The sequence below is a fragment of the Mustela lutreola genome, chromosome 4 (genome assembly GCF_030435805.1).
Source record: "Mustela lutreola isolate mMusLut2 chromosome 4, mMusLut2.pri, whole genome shotgun sequence".
Taxonomy (NCBI): Eukaryota; Metazoa; Chordata; class Mammalia; order Carnivora; family Mustelidae; genus Mustela; species Mustela lutreola.
This window is the reverse complement of record NC_081293.1, coordinates 34916518-34939416: the sequence shown is the minus strand read 5'-3', so window position 1 is coordinate 34939416 and position 22899 is coordinate 34916518. Positions and strand designations below refer to the sequence as shown.

Below are 22899 nucleotides of genomic sequence, written 5' to 3'. Positions count from 1 at the left end.
AGAAACACGATTTTTCTTCTCCTTTCCAGAGTAGGTTTGAAAATATGGAAAACAGGTATATAGCTAGTTTCTTTTTAGGAACTAAAATGTGATGATATTTTAGACTGTAACAGGAGTATTTTCTTTTACAGCATGTAGATGTAGCAGCTTTACTAATAAAGTATAACGCATGTGTCAATGCCACGGACAAATGGGCTTTCACACCTTTGCATGAAGCAGCACAAAAGGGACGAACACAGCTTTGTGCTTTATTGTTGGCCCATGGAGCTGACCCTACTCTTAAAAATCAGGAAGGACAAACGCCTTTAGATTTAGTTTCAGTAAGTGATGGACTTTTGAAAAATATCAGTGCTTTTCTGACTTTTTAAAGTTCACTTGGTATGTATAAAATTTCTTCCTTGGGGCGTGTGGGCGGCGCAGTGGTTTAAGCCTCTGCCTTCGGCTCAGGTCATGATCCCAGGGTCCTGGGATCAAGCCCTGCATCATGCTCTGTGCTCAGCAGGGAGCCTGCTTCCCCCCTCTCTCTTTGCCTGCCTCTCTGCCTACTTGTGATCTCTTTCTCTCTGTCAAATAAATAAATAAAATCTTTTTTAAAAAAGTCTTCTTGGTGAATGTGGCTAAATCTGTTTTTTTAGCCCAATTTAAACTTAGGACTTCTTTAGTGTTAAAATATAATATGTAAATAATAGGATTATCAATCAGTTATTATATCCTGAGTGCTTTTGAAAATAGGAAAAAAGGTCCCATTTGGGGGGTAGAGATTACTTAAAAATAAAATCTTTAGGAAAAAAGTACATGGTATAGCTGCTTAAATTAGTTGTTGGGAAACAAAACAGGTGCAGGCCCTCAGTGAAGACTGTTAACAGTGCATACTGTGCACAGTCATATAGGACATAGAGGTCTTGATGAACTTTCCCAGCCAGAGACATTGCCCTCAGGATGTAGCCACAAAGCTTCTAGTAGGGATTCCCTTCCCTCCCACGTGGCCTCTTCCCAAAGTTCCTGTTTGCTTACCTTACCAGTAGTATTCATAAAACAAGCTTATTCCTCCAATTTTCTATGAAGTTTTTGTTCATTTAGTTTGGTTTTGGTTTTTTTCCTTCCATCTCCCAAGGGAACTCGTATAGACATTTCCATTGTAGCCTTGACCTCTGCTTTGGCCACTGTGACGCAGGTGCCTCTCTCGCCTTGATCACTGAGGAAATTGACCAGGGCCATGGAGGGAAAAGAAGAAGAAATTCTAATTGAGATGGAAAGGCAGTCTTCCCTACAGATTGCTTTCTACTGAGAGAGATTCCACTGTTACAAGTTGCCCTGAGAAGCTGATTTAGTTCTGCTGCATTGGGACTTAAATAGATTTTTCTCAGCAGGCTAACCGCCCAACAGTGTTTGCAATATTTCTTCAGGGAAATGTCTTTCTACTTCCAAACTACCCTGAGAGTGCACTTTTCTAGTTCATTCCATCCATTTGTTAGTCCACCAGACATAAGTGATGTGAAATAAAGTGCTCTAGAGGACAGGTGTGGACTTCAGAGTCAAATGGACCTGCCATAGAATTCCAGCTCTACCACTTAGAGTTGTACAGCTTTCACCTTGTGTGATCTCTAAGCATCAGTCATGTCATCTATAAATGGGGGCAAAATATTTCTGGTTAAGGGACACCTGCTGGCTCAGAAGAGCATACTACTCTTGATGTTGGGCTTCTGAGTTTGGGCTCCACGTGGGATGTAAAGAGTACTTAAAAATAAGATCTTTGAGGGTGCCTGGGTGGCTCAGTCTAAGTGTTTGCCTTCGGTTCAGGTTGTGATCCTGGGGTCCTGGGATCAAGCCCTGCATCAGGCTCCCTGCTCAACAGGGAGTCTGCTTCTCCCTCTGCCTCTCACCCCTGCTCATTCTCTCTCTCTCTTTCTCTGTCTCAAATAAATAAAATCTTTAAAATAAATAAATAAAATTGATACTACTATAACTCATTTTGGTGTTTTTCAGAAAATCAAAGTATCAAAGTTAGATTTTTTTTTATGTTCTGCCACTTGAACAGGTTTTTTTTTTAATTTTCTGTGTCTTGAAACATGTTCTGAATTGTTTTCTATTTAATAACAGTTTGCCGATATCACTTGTCTTACTTTTAATTGTTTTTATATAATATGCAATTCTCTTTCACATCTGCTGAGTATTTGTCATATTTTTAAATGTATTCTGTTGGTGTAGGAGAATTTTAAAACTTACTTACCACAGATTTAATCTCTCTCTGACATACACCCTAGGCAGATGATGTTAGCGCTCTCCTGACCGCAGCCATGCCCCCTTCTGCTCTGCCTTCATGTTACAAACCTCAAGTGCTCAATAGCATGAGAAGCTCAGGAGCTACCGGAGATTCTCTGTCTTCAGGTCCATCCAGCCCATCAAGTCTTTCTGCAGCCAGCAGTCTTGACAACTTATCTGGGAGTTTTTCTGAGCTGTCTTCAGTAGTTAGTTCAAGTGGAACAGAGGGTGCCTCTAGTTTGGAGAAAAAGGATGGTGAGACATTCTGTAAAAATAATTTTCTATCTTGTAATCTATCCACATGTTTGTCGTCTAGAATGCTAACAAGTCATTTTTCAAACTTAAATACAACTGTTAGTATCAGATTAATTAACACAGCCTTTACATTTTATTTTTTTCTTGTTTTCTTTAAATGTTAGTAGAATTCCTCATGACACTTCTCCTTCGGAGTTGAGGCTTAATAAGTCTTACGCTGCTGACCTATTCTTTAGATGTAAATACGCTTTTTGAAAGGTTTAGAAGTCTTATGGTTGAGTAGGTATGCCTTGATATACCTCTTCCAGTGTATTACAGTTATGAAATACCTTTACTCCATGTCAAACTACCCAGTTGTGAAGATCATCTTTTTTAAGAGAAAGAAAAAGACGCACATACTTAGTCTATAAAACTGTTCTCTTTATCTTTTACTTCATCTCACCTTATGCAACTTGGTAGAATTTGTTTGCATAAACTTTTTTGTGAAGTCACTTACATGCTCAAAGATAAGGAATTTTTTTTTTGAGTTAAATAAAATTAACATATTAGCTTCAGTATGGAAACTTACTTTAAAGATACAGTTAAAAATATTTTTTTTATGAAAAGATTTTTTTTTTAATCTGTGTGCCCCACTGGTTGTTTCTTCTAATGATGTTGAAATTTTGTAGCTTTCTCTTTTTGCAATTTTTAATGCTATGTTCAGATACTCAGTATTATATCCCAAATGCCAATGAGTATTTCCTTCATCTTTACATTTTTCATGTGCATAATAATACCACAAAACTCTGATGTTATAATGTTGATATACATTACTTTGTTCATTTGTTCTGGATTTTTTTATTTTCCAGTTCCAGCAGTAGATTTTAGCATAACTCAGTTTGTAAGAAATCTTGGACTTGAGCACCTGATGGATATATTTGAGAGAGAACAGGTGAGTAGATGAATTGTTTTGCTTGGTTTGATTTTCTGTAAGACCTCAAGGAAAAATTAGGACATACTTGAAATGCCTTGGACCATTCAACCTGTTTGTAGGAAGAGGAGAATGGTTTTTTAAGAGACTGGAAATCAGTCACTCTTCTAATTTAGCTATCTTGGAATTTCTGTTTAGTTTATTAACACAAAAAGATGGACTCTGATGAAATTTTTTTAAAAAATACATGGAAACACATTAAAGTATATATTCTTTTTAAGTGCATATGAGACATTCTCCAGAATAGATGACATACTAAATCACAGATCAGATCTCAACAAATACAAAAAGATTGAGATCATACCATATTTTCTGACCACAATGCTATGAAATTTGAAATTTGAAGTCAACCACAGGAAAAAGTTTGGAAAGACCATAAATACATGGAGGTTATACAGCTTGCTATTAAACAATGAATGGGTCATTGTTTAATAGCAATTAAATGATAGCAATAGCAATGATTCTTTCTTAAAACAAGAATCAAAGAAGAAATTTAAAAATACATGGAATAATGGACTCTCAGGTAGTAATAGTAAAGTAGCTTTCTCTAATGGAAAGCATCACTTATTTAGCCCCAACGTAGGTTATCTTTGAGCTCCGTTTGGTCAGTTCAGTTGTGTCAGTCACTATGTACTCTTAAGTCTGACACTTCACTAGCCACTATGGGAAGGTAATAGGAATGCTGGGTATATATCTGGGCTTTTCTAGAACAGTCCTATTTTAAAGTACACTGTCAGAATATATTTACTGATTTTTTTTTGGTACGGAAAATATGGTAGTTACAGACTTACATCCCTAAGGAATTTTTGATCTACTTAATGGAACTCTAACAGTGTATGAAGAAATAAGTTTTGGCATAGATTTTAGAAATTCAAAGAAAAGTTACTGCACTTTGGACTATTCAGGGAAAGCTTCATGGAAGATATATAAGTAAAACAGGATTTCTGAATGTCTTCGGTTTCATAAAGTGGGAATAATATATTTGAGGGAAAAGGAATAGTTTGAACCCTGAGGCAGAAGTACCAGTTAGTGTAGTCCAGAGTCTGGAGGAAGCAGTAAAGGCATTGTATAAATGGGTTAGTTGTAGAGTGATGGTGGATATGTGCATTTTTGTTTTGCAATTTAAGTTAGCTCAGGTTCTTATGCTAAATGAAAACAACTTTATATTTAAAATAGTTACGTTTTGGGACGCCTGGGTGGCTCAGTGGGTTAAGCCACTGTCTTCGGCTCAGGTCATGATTCCAGGGTCCTGGGATCGAGCCCCAAATCAGGCTCTCTGCTCAGCAGGGAGCCTGCTTCCTCCTCTCTCTCTGCCTGCCTCTCTGCCTGCTTGTCATCTCTCTCTGTCAAATAAATAAATAAAATCTTTTAAAAAAAAAAAAAGTTACATTTTAAATAGTTATATTTAAATGACTGTAGTTATATTCATTGAGATATTTTTGGTAGTTCATATCTGAAATTTAATTAGCTGTAACTTTTCAGGTTCAGTTTAATAAGTGGTTTGCTTTCATTTCTAAGCTGTTCACAAAAGCCAAAGTAAATGTATAAATCTAATACATTAAAAGAACACCGGTATATGAATGTCCACCAAATATAAGTCTTCTAAACAATTTCATCCTCTTTTGTCAGATCACTTTGGATGTATTAGTAGAGATGGGGCACAAAGAGCTGAAGGAGATTGGAATCAACGCTTATGGACATAGGCACAAACTAATTAAAGGAGTTGAGAGACTAATCTCTGGACAACAAGGTATTTCATTTTAAATTAATGCTGTCATCAGTTTAACAGTTGGCATAAGACAATCCTCAGCTTACTAAATGATAATAAATCCTGTGAGAGCGAGTCCATTTAACAGGAAGAACACTAGAATTTGAGAAATTGTTATCAAATCATAACACTGCTACTGTTAACGTTCCCTGAGCTTCTGTCGGTAATTATGTGAAACTAAGTAAGATTTCTGGGCCATTCAGAAGTTTGGGGATTGCCTTTGCTCTGAAATTATTCTAGCTCTTAAAATTTTATGATTCTAAAAGATCAGAAACTTGAATATCTCCTTTCTTATGGTAATATAATAGGCAATGCCTAGACATTCAGGTCTGCCCATAAAATAATGTAAATCTCTTTTGTTGTAAAAGGCTAAATGCTAAACACCTGTAGTGGAAGTACTGGGAAAACTTGTTTTCCTGTTGTAATGAGGAAATCTGGGAAAACAGCATTGAGTAATATCTTTAATTCTTCTGAATGTTGGTACTTTTAAAAAATGCAGATTGCATTTGTTATGTTAACATTTCCTGTGTACCAGGTCCTGGGTAAAAAGGTGAAGTGTTCTAAGTATCAAGACCCATAGTTAAACTGAGGGCATGATTTACTGTCTCTGGGGTTAGATACTTCCTGTCATTGAAGTCCTGGCTATACAACTAGAGTTTAAGAAAAACTTAGACTAACAAAAATGAAGACAATTTCAGGGGAGGATGTATGATAGGCCGGATAGGGTCCATCTCTTGAAAAAATACCTCTAAAAGTTAGGTGATTGAAGTTAAGGAATACTTTAAACTAGAATTCTGGAATAGGACCAATTAAAGGTAGATGCGCTTTACTTGCCTGGCAGGGTCTAAGGCAAAAATGTTTAAAATGTGAGGCAGTCTGGAATATGTCTTATAGACCACAGAATTGTATAAGATAAAAAGGAGGGAAGACCCATGGCTCCCTGGAATGTTAGTATACAATATAAAGAACACCAAAAATGAAGAGAAACTAGAACTCTCAAGTTAGTTGTGGGTGGATGGCCATCATGACTCTACTAGAATAATAGTAGGTAGATCTGATAGGACAGAAATTCCAATGGAGTACTAACAAGGATCATTTAGGAAAGAGGCAGGTTAAAAAAGGAATCAGGCAGTGTTTGTTTATTAAACATATAGTGTCTGGGATACAGTTATTAAGACAGGGCCATATGTACCCCAATGTTCATAGCACCAATGGCCACAGTCACCAAACTGTGGAAAGAGCCAAGATGCCCTTCAACAGATAAATGGATAAAGAAAATGTGGTACATATGTACAACGGAATATTACACCTCCATCAGAAAGGATGAATACCTGGCTTTTGTAACAACATGGACAAGACTGAAGGAGATTATGCTGAGTGAAGTCAAGCCGAGAAAGTCAATTATCATGTGGTTTCACTTACTTGTGGAGCATGATGAATAACATGGAGGACATTAGGAAAAGGAAAGGGAAAGTGAATTGGGGTAAATCAGAGGGGAGACAAGCATGAGAGACAGTGGACTCTTGAGAAACAAACTGAGGGTTTTGGAGGAGAGGGGTGAGGGAATGTGTGAACCTGGTGGTGGGTATTAAGGGGGGCACGTATTGCATGGAACACTGGGTGTGGTGCATAAACAATGAATCTTGGACACTGAAAAAATTAAGATGTTTACAAATGTTTAAAAGACTAGATTGGAAGGCTCAGGAAACGATGGCAGAAACAGATACACTGCCTCCGCGTGGCAGAGGTATGTAACTGCATGCCACCTCTGGTCTGTAGTCACTCTGATAACATCCAGCTGCAACTGCAAAGGAACATTCATTCCTACATGAAGGAGAATTTTTATGGCACAGAATAACTGTATCTGCTCTAGCAGATCAGGGTCACTTGCCTGCATAAAGCTACCACCTTTCTTGTCTTCGTTTGAAGCCATGATTCTATACGTTTTGCAGAGTGGTACCGCAGTAGTCTGACAGTCTGTCATTTTGCTAGATTATCCCTAGCTATCCATCAGTACGTCAAGTCAATAGATGACTTGTCCTCATCTTTGAGCACTGCTGAAACATCTTAGGATGGTACACAAGTTCAAGCATGTGTCATACTCTTTATTTTGTTAAGTCTTTATTCATTGAACTATTCCCTTTTGTAAGTCTCCACACTTTGTAGATATTGTAATTCAGCTATATCTGTAAGTCTTTATCAGAGTTTAGCATGTTGATGGTAGTCTTGTTATTCAGACCAGAACAGTGCTCTAACTCTCCAGGGGCAAACTACCATGTGCTGAGCCAGCAATAATGAATTTGATCCCTACCTGGGAAAACAGCAGAGCATTCGAGATCTTGTTGTAGGGACTGAGGGAGAGGTGTGTGTTCCAGATACACCAAGGAAATTAGAAAATTCTGTTCAAGACTGCATTTAAAAAACTTAACAGTTATCTCAACAATTGACATTCAGGAAAACACAACATTCATTGCTGAATTAAAAACTTTTAGTGATTAGAATAAACATTAGAATTAGAATAAACATTCAGTAGTTAGTAAACTTTGTCGAGTTAATCATTCTGAAATGATTCAGAATTACCTGAGGCTAGACAAGTTTGTCATAATTCTTCCTCATATTTACAAAAATTAAAGGCTAAGTGCTGAAGGGCTGTATAGTTAGTGAAGGAAATAACTGAAGAAAAAAAATGTGTGACAAACTTAAGAGATAAAGAAAAAAAAAGATTTTCTGAACTATATAGCTTGTGTCAAAATTAGTAGTCTAAATGCAGTGTGGTGTTTTGGATCCTAGAACAGAAAAAGGAGGACATTACTGGGAAAAACTAGTGAAATCCAAATAAAGTCTATAATTTACTTATTTAATGTGACAGATGCACTGTGGCTATATAAAATGGTAACACTGGGGGAGCATTAATGTTCTTAATGGTAACATTAGGAAGTTTAGTGAAGGGTACACAGAACTCTCTATAGGATCTCAGCCTTCCTGAAAATTTAAATTCATGCAAAATTAAAAGTTTTTAAAAACCGGTAGTAAACATCATAAATCAAACAGCTGTTTTTGGTTGATGTTTAACTTGGGGGGGGGGGGTTTTGGCATATATCTTTTTACCTTCAAATTTCATTTGCTAGGTCTTAACCCATACTTAACTCTGAACACCTCTGGAAGTGGAACAATTCTCATAGATCTATCTCCTGATGATAAAGAGTTTCAGTCTGTGGAGGAAGAGGTATGTTCATATACCTTAAATGAATGTTGGTTCAGTAGCTAAACTTCCTAGAGGTTTCCAGATCTTAAAAATATCGTAGGGTTTTTTCATTGTCCTTAACTCTTTTACCACCTGGAAAACATTCAGATTTAGTATTTAAGGTACACTCCCTCAATAAACTTTAATTCCAGTAACTTGGTTCAGTACTACAGTTAATACTAATGCAGAATTCTGTTGGAGAAGAGTTTATTGTCATTTGAAAAAAAAAAATGCCAATATTCTCTCCCTTCATGAAGGCAATTACAAAGCCCAGTATCTCAGACAAAACCCAGAGTATGTGGATGCTACTTATACAGGAAACTTTTCTTCTAGATATCCTTCCACAAAACTCTTGGATCTACTGAAATCTCTGAATAGTGCCTTACACTTTTGAAGAACATGTGTGTGAGGAACACAGAGATAAAAAGTTAAGTAGGACTGAGTTCTAAGATTCAAGAAACTCCAATTCTCGATGAAGTACAAATTGTGTTTTATTAATGAGGGCGACATGAATTGGAACAAATAAATGATTGCTTTGTTTTTTAGTATATCAGGTGATTAGCTTTGTGTGTTTAACTCACCTGTGCATTAGTTTCTTTTTTTCTTCCTTTAGTTTGCATTATATAATTTTCACCTGTAAATAGTTTTCAGATTGACTAGCTAATTATCTCTAGAAAACAGTCCTTGTGAATTTATAGGACTCCTATTCCTTAAACAACAAATACATCAAAATCTCATTTTGTATTCTCAAAAACAGAATCATAGGAGTCAAGAACCATGTTCCCCATATCAGAAAAAACAAAAGTTAATACACATGTATTTGACATATTTTTTCCACCAGATGCAAAGTACAGTCCGAGAGCACAGAGACGGAGGTCATGCAGGTGGGATCTTCAACAGATACAATATTCTCAAGGTAAGAAGTTAGTGAAAATAAAGTTTTCAGAGACCATAGTTTTTCAAAGCTTGGAATGGTAATTAACTTTCGTAAGACTATAATCTTTCTAGCCTAGTAAGTCTTTGACATAACATTGGGATATTTTGGGAAAGATGATATCCTTGGAAGGTTAAGAGTCTCAAAAATCCCTGTACTACTGTTTTGTTTTGTTGGTTGTGGTGGTGCTGTTTTCATAATGAATAATTCAGACCCTCTTGAACATACTGAAGTTTAGCATATATGCCTTATCTTGGAATAATGATAAATCCTGTAGGTTTAGGACTTTAAATATAAAAATTACTATTAAGGTACTCTTGTTATATAACAAAGCTGAATTTTTTTGTGTGGCTCAGGGGAGGTCTCCATCTTATACCATGCTTCCTTTTATTTGTCCTGAGACGACTCCAGGTTTTTCTGAGTCCCCCTACATGTCACTTCACAGTAATTTTAGTAGTACTCCTTTTATGTACTCATCTTTTCCAAAAACAGTCTTTAAAAATGTTGTGAGTCATTCACATGAGAGTCCTTTTTCTTGACTTTCTCAGGGCCTTTTCCAGCTTTGCTGTGTTTTTCTTGAACTACAGCAAGCAAAAATGCACACTCTACTTGAGATGCATAAATATTTTTGTGAGCTATGCTCATATATCTTAATAATTCTAAAGACAATTAAAATGTGGCAATGTTTTTATAATACCTAAATTTTTTTTTAAGGATTTTATTTATTTATTTGACAGAGAGAGACAGTGAGAAAGGGAATACAAGCAGGGGGAGGGAGAAGCAGGCTTCCCACTGAGCAGAGAGCCCAACATGGGGCTGGATACCAGGACCCTAGAATCATGACCTGAGCCGAAGGCAGATGCTTAATGACTGAGCCACCCAGACGCCCCTATAATACCTGAATTTTAAACTCAAAAGTGAATAGTATCAAATCTTTAATCTGTTTTATATTACTGTTTCAGAATAATAAACTATTATGAGTATAATATTAGATGTCATATTTTAGAGTTAGTGAATACTGAAACTATTGAGATTGCTTTGTTCATACTGTTAGATAACAAAAGCACACATTATTCAGGTAAAGGAATCCTACTTCTGGAAACTCCGTTTTATTAGTTTATATCATAAGAGGACAAGAGTAACACCTTGAGATTTCTATTCATGAACATATATAATAATTTTTAATAAGACATAATTGTGCGTATAACAAGCAAATTTCAGTCAAGTCTGCCTTATCTGCAAGTAGTAACAAAATGTATAGAGATTTGTTAAGGGTGAGCGCAGGAGAGAAGAGGATATGTTTTTGGTTTTCAAAATAGTTAAAAGTTGAGAAAAGGTATGCTGTTTTCTTCCTCTGTAAAGATATTTTAATGCAATATTTAATGAATTTTTCAATGACAAAACTTCATTTTTGTTTTTTGGGGAGGGGTTTGGGGTTTTTGTTTATTTTGGGTTTTGTTTTTTTTTTTTTTTTTTTACATAAATGAGATCTCTGTGTCAGTTATGTTCATTGATTACATCTATGACAGTATTTTGAGTTTTTTTAGCCAAGGCTAAAACCACCACTGCCCAGATGTGCTCTGGGACCAGCAAGGGGCTGTAATACCTTTAAACACAACCAAGAAACAGCTCTAGGATTATGAATTTTAATCCTAGAAATACTCCAAATGAGGGGTGCCTAAGTGGCTCAGTGGGTTAAGCCTCTGCCTTCGGCTCAGGTCATGATCTCAGGGTCCTGGGGTCAAGCCCTGTGTCGGGCTCTCTGCTCGGTGGGGAGCCTGCTTTTCCCACTCTCTGCCTGCTGCTCTGCCTACTTGTGATCTCTCCCTCTCTGTCAAAGAAATAAATAAAATCTTAAAAAAATAATAAAAATAAAGAAATACTCCAAATGAGACCACCTTTAGTGGTTCTCCAAACAAAACTTTTAGGAATTGGAAGGGTAGGGAAGAGTAGAGGGTATGTCTCTGTGTTTCTGTACGTGTCTTAAAAATGGTGTTTGGTGTGGCTATTTCAAGTATTTTTAATTAATAACAGATAAAGATGATACTTCGAGCCAGATAAAGCAGAGGGAGGTTGAAAGAAACTGTCTCTTTTTAATACTTATAGAACTCCACATACCTGATTGGGAGATGTTTTAGTAATAATCTTCTAAATTAGAATGGAAGTATTTTAGTCAACAGTATTTCTGACCTTCACATAAGGCTATATGTAGCTTTTTTTCTCTTTGAAGTTTTTGATTTCCAAAATGTAGCTATATTTCTGTCTTTATGTTTGAGACCAAGTATTTTTAGCTGACTGAAATAAAACATAGTTTACATTTCAGAAAAAACTTTTGCCTCTCTACTGGCTGTGTGGACCATTTTAGTTAAGATGAACAAGTAGGTAAGTAATTATGAACTAAGATTTTGATTTTTCTGATTTCTTTTTTATAGATTCAGAAAGTTTGTAACAAGAAACTATGGGAAAGATACACTCATAGGAGAAAAGAAGTTTCTGAAGAAAACCACAACCATGCAAATGAAAGAATGCTGTTTCATGGTAAGATTCCTCTTCTCCAAGATACCTGGCTGGCTCAGTAGGGAGAGCATGCAGCTCTTCCTCTCAGAGTTGTGAGCTCAAATCTTACTTTAAAAAAAAGTGGGGGGAGGTCCTTCCCCATCCTCCTATCATCCTCTTCTACATTATTTTTTAACCATGTATGAAATAATGAGCCTATTTTTCTCATGCCGCTTTTTTTTTAAGATTTTACTTATTTATTTGGCAGACCAAGATCACAAATAGGATCACATAAGGACAAAATAGAGAAATGGAAATGTTGACTATTCATATTTTCCTCTTCTCTTTATATCAAAACTGCATATTATGATCACTCTGAGAAGTGGTGTGTGTTATTTTTAACTCATTGATTGCCTTAAAATTAAAACAAGGTCTGAGGGGCCCCTGGGTGGCTCAGTCATTAAGCATCCGACTCTTGACTTTGGCTCAGGGGCCCAAGCCCCAGTTCGGCTCTGTCTCCACTGAGTGTGGAGACTGCCTAAGAGTCTCTCTCCCTCTCCCTCCACCCCTACATACCCACCCCCAGCCGCTCAGGAGCTTGCTCTCTCACTCTCTCTCTCTCTCACTCTCTCACTCTCTCACAAAAATAAAAGTAAAATGAAGCAAGGTGTGAAAATCGCCTCAGAAGACCATACACATCCTATTCTGCCTTTGATTCTAAGTATCAAAACTACAAATAAGTAAATAGAATCCTTTTTAAAAAGGGGGAGGGGTCGCTTGGGTGGCTCAGTTGTTAAGCTGCTACCTTCAGCTCAAGTCATGATCCTGGAGTCCCAGGATTGAGCCCCAAATCAGGCTCCCTGCTCAGCAGGGAGTCTGCTTCTCCCTCTACCCTTCACCCTGCTTGTGCTCTCTCAAATAAATAAGTAAAATCTTTAAAAAACAAACAAAAAACTACATTTAACTTCATTGTGTTAAAAGAGCCATTATCAGTCAAGGGTGCCTGGCTGGCTCAGTCGATAGAGCAAGTGATTCTTAATCTTGGCTTCCTGAGTTCTAGCGCCATTTTAGGGATGGAGATTACTTTTAAAAATAAATCTTTTTAAAAAAAGCCATTTTTATCATTGAACTTAGGGAATTTTCAGAGAACTTAACGTAGAATTGAGAGCAACTTTATTTTTGAAATTTCCTGAGTTTTTTTATGTTGCAAACTAACAGATTTTGGTTGGTCTTTCTTTTTTTCTAAGCATTGTGGAGCTCAGCATGGGGCCTGAACCCACAACCCTGAGACCAAGACCCAAGCTAAGATCAAGGGTCAGACGTCCAACTTACTGAGCCACCCAGGCACCCCAGTCTTTCAGATTTATAGCAAAGATGAATGTAGATAGTAATACAGTGCTTATCAAGTCTTCAAGCACATAGTAGTCCCATCTGTTTTTTATTTGGCTTTGATTGCAGAAGATTTTTTATAGACCTATAAAGTTCTATAGAACACAGCATTTTAATTTCACAGTTCTTTGGAAGAGTGGCTATAGCAGACTGAATTGGTACATAATATCTAAATAACATTTCTCATTCTAAAATCCTAAAAATCATTATGATAATCCCTTACCACAGAGTATGATTTATTTATGTACTGACTTGATAAAATGAATGATTTATCTATTTTACAGTATAAATGATTTTGGTTTTTCCAAATCAATTCAAATAAGTGATTCTGTCCTTCAGTATATCTGCAGAATGGAATTCAGCATACTTTCCCATCCCTTTATCAACAGGGACACTAATCTTGATGAATCAGTGAACTGTTATATTGGCTTTCCCCAACACCCACCCCTCACCCTACTCTCTGGCCTGCTTCCCATGATTACCTCCTTCCCTTTGGCTAAGCTCTTCTTGGCACACATGCAAGGAACAGGGAGAAAGTAGTCAGTATGCAGAGAACGAAGAACACACCACGTTTGCAGATAGAATCTGGTATAACAGGATGATAGGCAGAGAAGTGGACGGATGGGAGAGAAGAGAAGAGGGGTGCCTGAGTGGAGCAGTCAATTAAGCCTCCAATTCTGGGTTTTGGCTCAGGTCATAATCTCAGGGTCATGAGATCAAGCCCCATGTAGGGCTTCATGCAGAGTCTGCTTAACACTATCTCTTCCTCTCCCCATTAATCCCGCACACATAAACACCCGCATGCGCTCATGCTCACTTGCTCGGTCTTTCTCTCCCTCTCAAGTAAGTAAATCCTTAAAAAAATAATAAGAAGAAGAAAATGAACATGACAAAATCACATTGGGGACGCCTGGGCAGCTCAGTCAGTTAAGTGTCTGCCTTTGGCTCAGGCCATGATCCCAGGGTACTTGGATAGAGTCCCATACTGGGCTTCTTGCTCAGCAGGGAACCTGATTCTCCTTCTGGATGCTTTTCCCTCTGCCTGCCACTCCCCCTGCTTGTGCTTTCTCTCTCTCTGGCAAATAAATAAAATCCTTTAAAAAAAATAAAGGGGCACCTGGGTGGCTCAGTCAGTTAAGCATCTGCCTTTGGCTCAGGTCATGATCCCAGCGTCCTGGGACCAAGTCCCACATTGGGCTCCCTGCTTAGCGGGGAGCTGCTTCTCCCTCTCCCTCTGCCTGCCACTCCCCCTGCTTGTGCTCGCTCGCACTCTCTCTCTCTCTCTCTCTCTCTGTGTCAAATAAATAACATCTTAAAAAAAAAAAAAAAGACCACTTCGGCTACTTTTGAACCTAGAAAATGTACACAGTTGTGAGTGTCAGTATAAGACTTAATTGCATTCACCACTGCTATATTAGGAAATTGTGTGAAACCCTTGGTTCTGGATTTGTATGGATTTGGGGTCTGGAATTTAATAACTTTAACATTGGTATATCAAGTAATCTTTTCTTTTACTAGTTGAATCTGTGCATGTCTTTTTTTTTTTTTTTAACCTCTCATCCACCACCTTACTAGAAACATCAGTTGGTATTAGCAAGTCTTCTAAAATAGTTATTTCTTCTAACGGCATAAACTAGCTGACAGTTAACTTGTTATACTTGTTTTTTTATATTCTTTATTGTGGTATTCAGGTATGTCTGTTTAGGAATTTAACTTCAAAGAATGTTTCATTTTATTTTTCTTCTAAGATAATTTTAAATTGTTACTTACCTACATGTATTTTAGGATCGCCCTTTGTGAATGCAATTATCCATAAAGGCTTTGATGAAAGGCATGCCTACATAGGTGGCATGTTTGGAGCTGGGATTTATTTTGCTGAAAACTCTTCAAAAAGCAATCAGTATGTCTATGGAATTGGAGGAGGTACTGGGTGTCCAGTTCACAAAGACAGATCTTGTTATGTTTGCCACAGGTAAGAGATTACTTGTTCTCATTTTGTTTATTTAAATTCAATTAATTAAATATAATGTATCATTTGTTTCAGGGTCTGTGAATCATAAATATTATGATTTACTATAAATAGTATCATTTGTTTCAAGGTCTGTGAATCATAAATATTATGTAATACCCAGTGCTCATTACAGCACATGCCCTTCCCGGCATCCATGACCCAGTTACCCCATCCCTCGCCCCCTTCCCTTCCAGGAATCCTCAGTTTTCTTCTTCTTAGGGTTTGTCTCCCCCTCTGGTTTTATCTTGTTTCATTTTTTCCTCTCTTCCCCTGTGATCCTCTCTCTTATTTCTTAAGTTCTCAATTTATTTGGATAAGAACTGGTTTCATATTTGAGAAATTTGGAGAGAAAGGGCATCATCTTGGACAACTTTAGAAATCCAGGCTAGGCATGTTTCAGGTTGTTTTGGGCCCTCTCACCAGTTGTAATTATAGCTAGTATTTATTAAATGATCTGTGTAGGACAAGCACAGTTCTGAGCAGTTGACCTATTTAAATCATTTTATCATTGGAACACCTAGTGTTCCAATAGAACACTGGAATAGACAGTATCTTTGGACTTGAGAGATTTTATTGTGTCCCTTAAATATTATAGGAGTGTAGATTTTTTCAAAATGTGTTATTCAAGGGGCACCTGGATGGCTCAGTCAGTTAAGTGTCTGACTCTTGATTCTGGCTCAAATCATGATCCTCAAGCCCCATGTTAGACTCCATTGCTGGGTATGGAGCTGCTTAAGATTCTCTCCCCTCTCCCCCTGCCCCTCCCACTCCCTGCCCCCATTTAAAGTTTTGTGGAGGGGGGTTTTGTTTTTTTAATAAGAGAGAGCACACGCGAGAAAGATCACATAGGGAGAGGGAAAAGCAGACCCACAACTGATGAGAGAGCCTGATGTGGAGCTCAGTCCCCAGACTCTGAGCCAAAGGCAGACCCTTAACCAACTAAGCCCCCCAGGCCCCTGCTCCTCCTGTTTAAATAGACAGAACTCAAATGCTAAAATGGCATTACTTGCCAAGCCTAATTATTTCATAGCAATGCATGAAGGAGTCTCCTTTCTGCTGTGATAGGATCCTAGAATCTTCAATTTATGATATTACAACTTGAAAAGTTATAAGAAAACACATCAATCCCTTTTAAAAAGTACATTAATATCAAATAACTACTTTGTACTTTCTTTCTCCACTTTTAGTTACCCTGGTCTAATAACTCAGTTGTTAAAATCATTTAGATAACTTGCCCCTGTTAATAAACTCCTCATAGGTAAGCACAAATTATCTTTTGCCATTGGAAAAATTGAGTAAAATTAATTATTGCAGTTTATTCTATAGTTAGGGTGTTTCTTATACAAATCTAGAACGAGGAGCCTGGGTAGCTCAGTGGGTTAAAGCCTTTGCCTTCGGCTCAGGACCTCAGGGTCCTGGGATAGAGCCCCCCCCGCATTGGGCGCTCTGCTCAGCGGGGAGCCTGCTTCCCTTTCTCTCTCTCTACTTGCCTCTCTGCCTACTTGTGATCTCTGTCAAATAAATAGATAAAATCTTTTAAAAAAAAAACCTAGAACAATCTTCATCAAACATTAGCAGACATAAGAATCATTTAGAGGGCTTGCTAAAACACAGATTCCTAAGCCCTGCCTGCTCAGTTGCTGATTTAGTAGGTCTGGGATGAAGCACAAGAACTTGAATTTCTGCTGAGCTCTGAGGTGGTGATGTTTTCTGATCAGTGATGTAGAAGAAAGCCCTGGAGCACTAGTTCTCAGCCTTGGTGACACATTGGTATCACCTGGGGAGCTTTAAAAACTGCTGATGCTGATGTCCCACCCTCAGAGAATCTCTTATAATTTCTGGGCATTGGGATTTTTTTTTAAAGTCTTACCAGCTGATTGTGAAAGTTGCCAAGTAAAGAACTGCAATCTTGGAGGAAAACAAGGTCTTTTTTTATATTACTCTTGTTTTCCCCTTAAATTTAGACTTGTGTAGGCGCCCGAAGTCAGCCCTTCTGGGCATGAACTCCCATCCTCTTCTGTTTTAGATCGTAAATTAATTGGACAGGTTAAAAGGCTTATAATTTCTTGAGAGTCTGTAAATTGAACTTTGCTGTCACATTATCTGGAGTTGAAAGTTCTGAGTACTTTCTCTTTAACTCATAGTTAAAATAGTTCTGATTATAATAAGTAGGTTTTACAGTCTTACAAACTGTCTTTGGAACAGAAAGGTTGGTTCTCTACAAATCAGTTTATTAACTTAAGACTTTTGTGTTTGGGTTATCACAGGGCTGATCGTAACTATAATAGAAATCTTCTAGAAATGCTAAGGCTTCCAACAAGCATATTTAGAATAATAAGTATAGGTAGCCTCTCTTCTTTGGAGAACAGAATCAACTGGCTCACCAAAATCTTTTCTCCTCTGAAAAACAAAGAAGAGAAACCATTAAGTAATTTTTTTTAAAAAGGGTTCATTGGAAATAAGGAAGGTCAATTATCCACTTGAAGGGATTGGGAGAGTAATCTCTTCAAATTTCTGATAAGTGAAAACTAGTTGAAGAACTAACATTTCAGCTGAAACCTAAAAAAATGAGTGGTAGTCAGTTAAGAGTGGCAGAAATAGGCACCATTCTCTGTGGTAAAGGAAGTGGTGTGTATGATGCCCCTGAGGTTCAGAAAGTTGGCCTGTGTGAAGAAAGGAAATTAATGTTCCTGGTGCACAATGAACACGAAGTAAGATTTGAGAATTTAGAGCCATTGTAAGCAATTTGGGTTTTCTTCCAAGTACACTAAGTACCCTCTACAAAGTTTCAACAGTAAAGTGATGTGATTTGATTAATGTTTATGTGTTGGGTTTTTTTTTGTTTTGTTCTGTTTTTTTATTTTTTTTTTATTTTTTTTTTTTTTTAAAGATTTTATTTATTTATTTGACAGAGAGAAATCACAAGTAGACAGAGAGGCAGGCGGAGAGAGAGAGAGGGAAGCAGGCTCCCTGCTGAGCAGAGAGCCCGATGCGGGACTCGATCCCAGCACTCTGAGATCATGACCTGAGCCGAAGGCAGCGGCTTAACCCACTGAGCCACCCAGGCGCCCCTTGTTCTGTTTTTTTAGATAACTGGGTGCTTGGATGGAAAATAGTTTAGCTAGGAATTAGAGGAGAAATAGAAGTTCAGAGGCCATTATTCCCAGTCCAAATAAAAATTTTGGTGATTTGAATTTAACAGTAGCAATAGAATTAAGAAAATGAATTTCAAATGCATTTTGAAGGTGAAATCAATTAGACTTGACTAGTTGGATAGATGTCCATCTTTGCAAGCTACTTTGTGGGAGCTCCCTAAGTCCCATCTTCCCACTTGGGCTATGGTTTGTGCTTTTCCTCTGGGTACCGATGAGAGCAGAGTTTCCATCTCTGTGAGATTGTTACATTTTCAGTTTATATAGTTAAGAATTAAAGTGGTAAATTCATTAATGAGAGTAGAAGACATTCCTGCAAAATTCTTTTAAGGATGAAATGACCAGCAGCTCTGTATAAATACACTAAAAAGCTTAACACACTGTACAGAAATAAAACTGCCATGTACTACCTTGTTGTCAGAGAGATCTTTTCATGTTACAGGCAGCTGCTCTTTTGCCGGGTAACCTTGGGAAAGTCTTTCCTGCAGTTCAGTGCAATGAAAATGGCACATTCTCCTCCAGGACATCACTCAGTCACTGGTCGACCCAGCGTGAACGGTCTAGCATTAGCTGAATATGTTATTTACAGAGGAGAACAGGTAATTTGGTTTTATTTGTTCATCTTCAGAATGATTTAGAGCCATACTTTAATAAACTCTTTGTACTACTCTCTTAAGTTGACAAGGCATATTGCCTTAACAGCTGGGCTGGGTTTTTTTAAAAGTAGCAAAAATAATAGAGAATTCCCATATACCCTTTGCCCCGATTTTCCCAATGTTAACATTTTATCATTCTCCCTCGTTTGTATGAATACAGATTTTTCTCCTGACCTGCTTGAGAGGACATTATAGGCTTGCTGCATAGCCTTAAATGGTTCAGTGTGTATTTCCCAAAAATAAGGACATTTTCTTTTAAAATTATCAACATTGGGAAGATACCATTGATAGAATATTATCTTACAGACTTTATTCAGATTTTGCCAATTTTGGTGGATCTTTTTTCTGTTTTATAACCTTCCATAAAATATAATTAATCAGAATCTCTGTCTGTAGCAGAGAAACGTGCAATTCTCTCCTGCTCTTAGTGACACAGATGCAGTCAGAAGCATCTCTAGAGCAGTGTTCTGAACTGAGGATATGTACCAGGATCTCCTCAATTATTAAAAACAAACATGGATACCTGGATGGCTCAGCAGGTTAAAGCCTCTGCCTTCAGCTCAGGTGTTGATCTCAGAGTCCTGGGATCAAGTCCTGTATTGAGCTCTCTGCTCAGCAGGGAGCCTGCTTCCCCCTCTCTCTCTGCCTGCCTGTCTGCCTACTTGTGATCTGTGTCTGTCAAATAAATAAGTAATATCTTTTTAAAAAAGAAAAGAAAAGAAAAAAAATACATGCTTAGGATTCATCCTAGACCTGCTGATTTGGAACCTAAGAGGGATTGGAAGCAAGGTAAGGATGTTTTAAGAAAATGCCCAAAGAGGAGTCTGATCCACACATTAATTTAGAACCTCTTCTCTAAAGATTAGGAATTCTTATGGTAAAATCACCTTGCAAAAAATTTGTTTACCAGGTCGCCTGGGTGGCTCAGTTGGTTAAGCAGCTGCCTTCGGCTCGGATCATGATCCCAGGGTCCTGGGATCAAGTCTCACATAGGCCTCCTTGCTCGGCAGGGAGCCTGCTTCTCCCTCTGCCTCTGCCTGCCTCTTTGTCTGCCTGTGCTCGCTCGCTCTCTCTCCCTCTGTCTCTGGCAAATAAATAAATAAAATCTTTAAAAAAAAAAAAAAAACTTGTTTACCAACATTTAAATTAATCTTTCTCTTCCAGGCTTATCCTGAATATTTAATTACTTACCAGATTATGAGGCCTGAAGGTATGGTTGATGGATAAATAGCTGTTTTAGGAAGCTAAATCCACTGAACCTAGTAAAATCGTCTGAGCAACTGGTGGCCTCTTAAGTTTTACTCCTTCGCTGAGAAATACCGTCTTGTCCACAAGCCTGTGACAGAAGGATAAAAAATGTGAAAGAATTTTAACATTCTGACTTGATAAAGCTTTAATAATGTACAGTGTTTTCTAAATATTTCCTGTTTTTCAGCACTTTAACAGATGCCATTCCAGGTTAAACTGGGTTTGTCTGTACTAAATTATAAACAAAGTTAACTTGAATCTTTTATAGGTTATGCATTGATTCTAACAGAAACTGTAATCCCCTCCACAGAATTCATTTTACTAATACAGCACTGTGTTCTTTAAAACACAGCATTTACACTGAATACGATTTCATTTGTAAAACTGTAAATAAGAGCTTTTGTACTAGCCCAGTATTTATTTACATTGCTTTGTAATATAAATCTACTGTTTCAGAACTGCAGCGGTTTACACATTTTTTCATACGTACTGCACATCTGTATTTCATCTTGCATCATCATGACTGAGTGAACTTAACATCTGATTCCAGAGGCTATGGTTTGAGCTGTTAGCAAAGACTTTGTCAGTTGGGAAAGATTGATTTATCAGATTTAATTAGCTGATGGAAGCATTTATCTCTCATTAGAAATCTTCCCCATTGAAGAACTTCATGAAGACTCTGGGGATTTAATTTGTGATTACCTTTTATGTATAAGACCCATTCCAAAGAGCTCTGTGAACATCCTGATGATTAAAGACACTTCTTTACTGGCCTCAAACTCTGGGTTTCACATTGGAAAATTTTCTCATTTCATTTTGTGAAAATCAGAGCAAGTGCTTCTTTATTTCAGAGGCTGCATCCTGCTACTGAGCAATTAATCACAGGATTCTTTTTGTGGAGCATAAATAGGAAGTTACATTTCAAAGGTAGGAAGAGGAATCCTGAATAATTTTCCAATCTGTTCTAATTACCCTAAATTGAAAGGGGAAGAAAAGCAAATGAGAGGGGGGCATTTTTTTTGTCCTAAGTATTTTTTTTCTTGTTCTTCCTCCTTGGCCTCACTATTACAGTCAATCTGTACACCATAGGTAAGCTGAACCCAGAACCATGAAACAAATATAAGTGTCTCAGTTCTCTCCAGGTCATCTTCATGAGCAGGTGCTGTGACACGGTGCTTCCTGGTCCTGGGTAGCCTCATTGTGACATTCAAGTCACTTGGAAATACACTGTATGTGTGCACTATTTGGTGACAGGCCTGTTGGGCAGCTGTAGAGGGAAGTGCTGTCCCATAAAATGCCATTCCTGTTTTCTAAAAGAAAACTGTGTTTTCCATGAAATCAGCTAAAGCTTCTTGGGCCAGAGACCTGAATTATAGCAGTGTATTTGTGACTCTAGCTGCCTCAAGAGGCAAGGCAGGTTTTTACCAACTTAAGTCTCTACAAGTGAGAATGTTCCCCTTCACTCTCTGTACCAGTTCACTTTTGTTTTACATTTTATTCCATCACTAAATTACCTGGCTCTTTGCAGTAACTTGTACATAAAGTGCTAGAAAATCATGTTTCTTGTCCTAAGTAAGAGTTAATCAGACTAAATGCATATCTGGAGTTGTTTCTATGATGTAAATGTGATCATAATCTTGACCTTGAAGTGCTTTTATACAGCTCTCTAATAATTGCAATTATGATCCTAAAGTAATTTCTTGGAACACAAATGGAGTATGCCAAATTTTATATAATTTTTCAGATTCTGGAATCATCCAGGTTTTATAATTAGAAGATAATGAGATGAGTTAATGGAGTTTATATTTACATGACCAGATCTCCCAACATTGACCCCATAACACTCCGCCTGTAAGTGAATCTGGAATTGCTTATCATGTAAAGTCATCAAGGTCTCTGAGTTTATGACTGTAGACTGTGTTGTTCATCTAATCCATTGCTTAATTACTGTGTTGTTTTCCTATGAATGATTACATTGTGGTTAATATGTTAGCATGGCAATATTTTCAGATAGCTTTTTGTTTGTTGGCTATTTCGGGGGGGTTGGGGGTGGTTTGGAGGATTTTTTTGGAGTTTTTTGCATGAAATATCTTACTTTATAATGATGGAATTGCTTTTTCTTTTGTCTTGTGATTTTTGCTTTTGCTTTTTTTCTTTCTTTTTTCTTTTTTCTTTCTTTTTTTTTTTTGAAGTGAGATTTAACTTTTTGTAAGTAGTACTATTATATCCATCTTGGGTGTCTTACTTGTACTGTATCACATTCCATACCCTCATTTAATTCTTAATAAAGTGTTTATTTGTTTTTCTGGGTAGCATGGTAATTACTGGAATAGTATAAATGTGTTGAATGGTCTTTGAGAAAATGGATTAAGATTACAATAAACCACAATTGCAGGAAAACAATGTAGTTCTGCGTCTAACAGTGATAGAGTGCAGTTTAAAGTTTAAAATTTTGAATGTTGTGACCATAACCTATTCAGATGCTTTAAGATGGATATAGTTAGAAGGTGCTTT

The 22899-nt window shown here is 37.3% G+C and overlaps 1 protein-coding gene across 2 annotated transcripts in view; it reads left to right on the top strand.

Moving 5' to 3' along the window:
* Window positions 1–22687, top strand: part of TNKS2 (tankyrase 2) — a 69223-nt gene extending 46536 nt beyond the window's left edge. Inside the window, exons 18-27 of one of the 2 annotated variants that reach the window (XM_059169469.1) lie at window positions 132–320; window positions 2265–2517; window positions 3366–3448; window positions 5117–5237; window positions 8384–8481; window positions 9341–9415; window positions 11866–11971; window positions 15104–15290; window positions 18924–19080; window positions 20302–22687. In XM_059169469.1, coding sequence (XP_059025452.1) covers window positions 132–320; window positions 2265–2517; window positions 3366–3448; window positions 5117–5237; window positions 8384–8481; window positions 9341–9415; window positions 11866–11971; window positions 15104–15290; window positions 18924–19080; window positions 20302–20364 — 1332 coding nt within the window. In that variant the 3' untranslated portion in view covers window positions 20365–22687. Of the gene's footprint in view, window positions 1–131; window positions 321–2264; window positions 2518–3365; window positions 3449–5116; window positions 5238–8383; window positions 8482–9340; window positions 9416–11865; window positions 11972–15103; window positions 15291–18923; window positions 19081–20301 lie in introns of those variants that run through there. The other variant, XR_009352530.1, reaches the window with a different exon arrangement.
* Window positions 22688–22899: the final 212 nt, after the last annotated feature.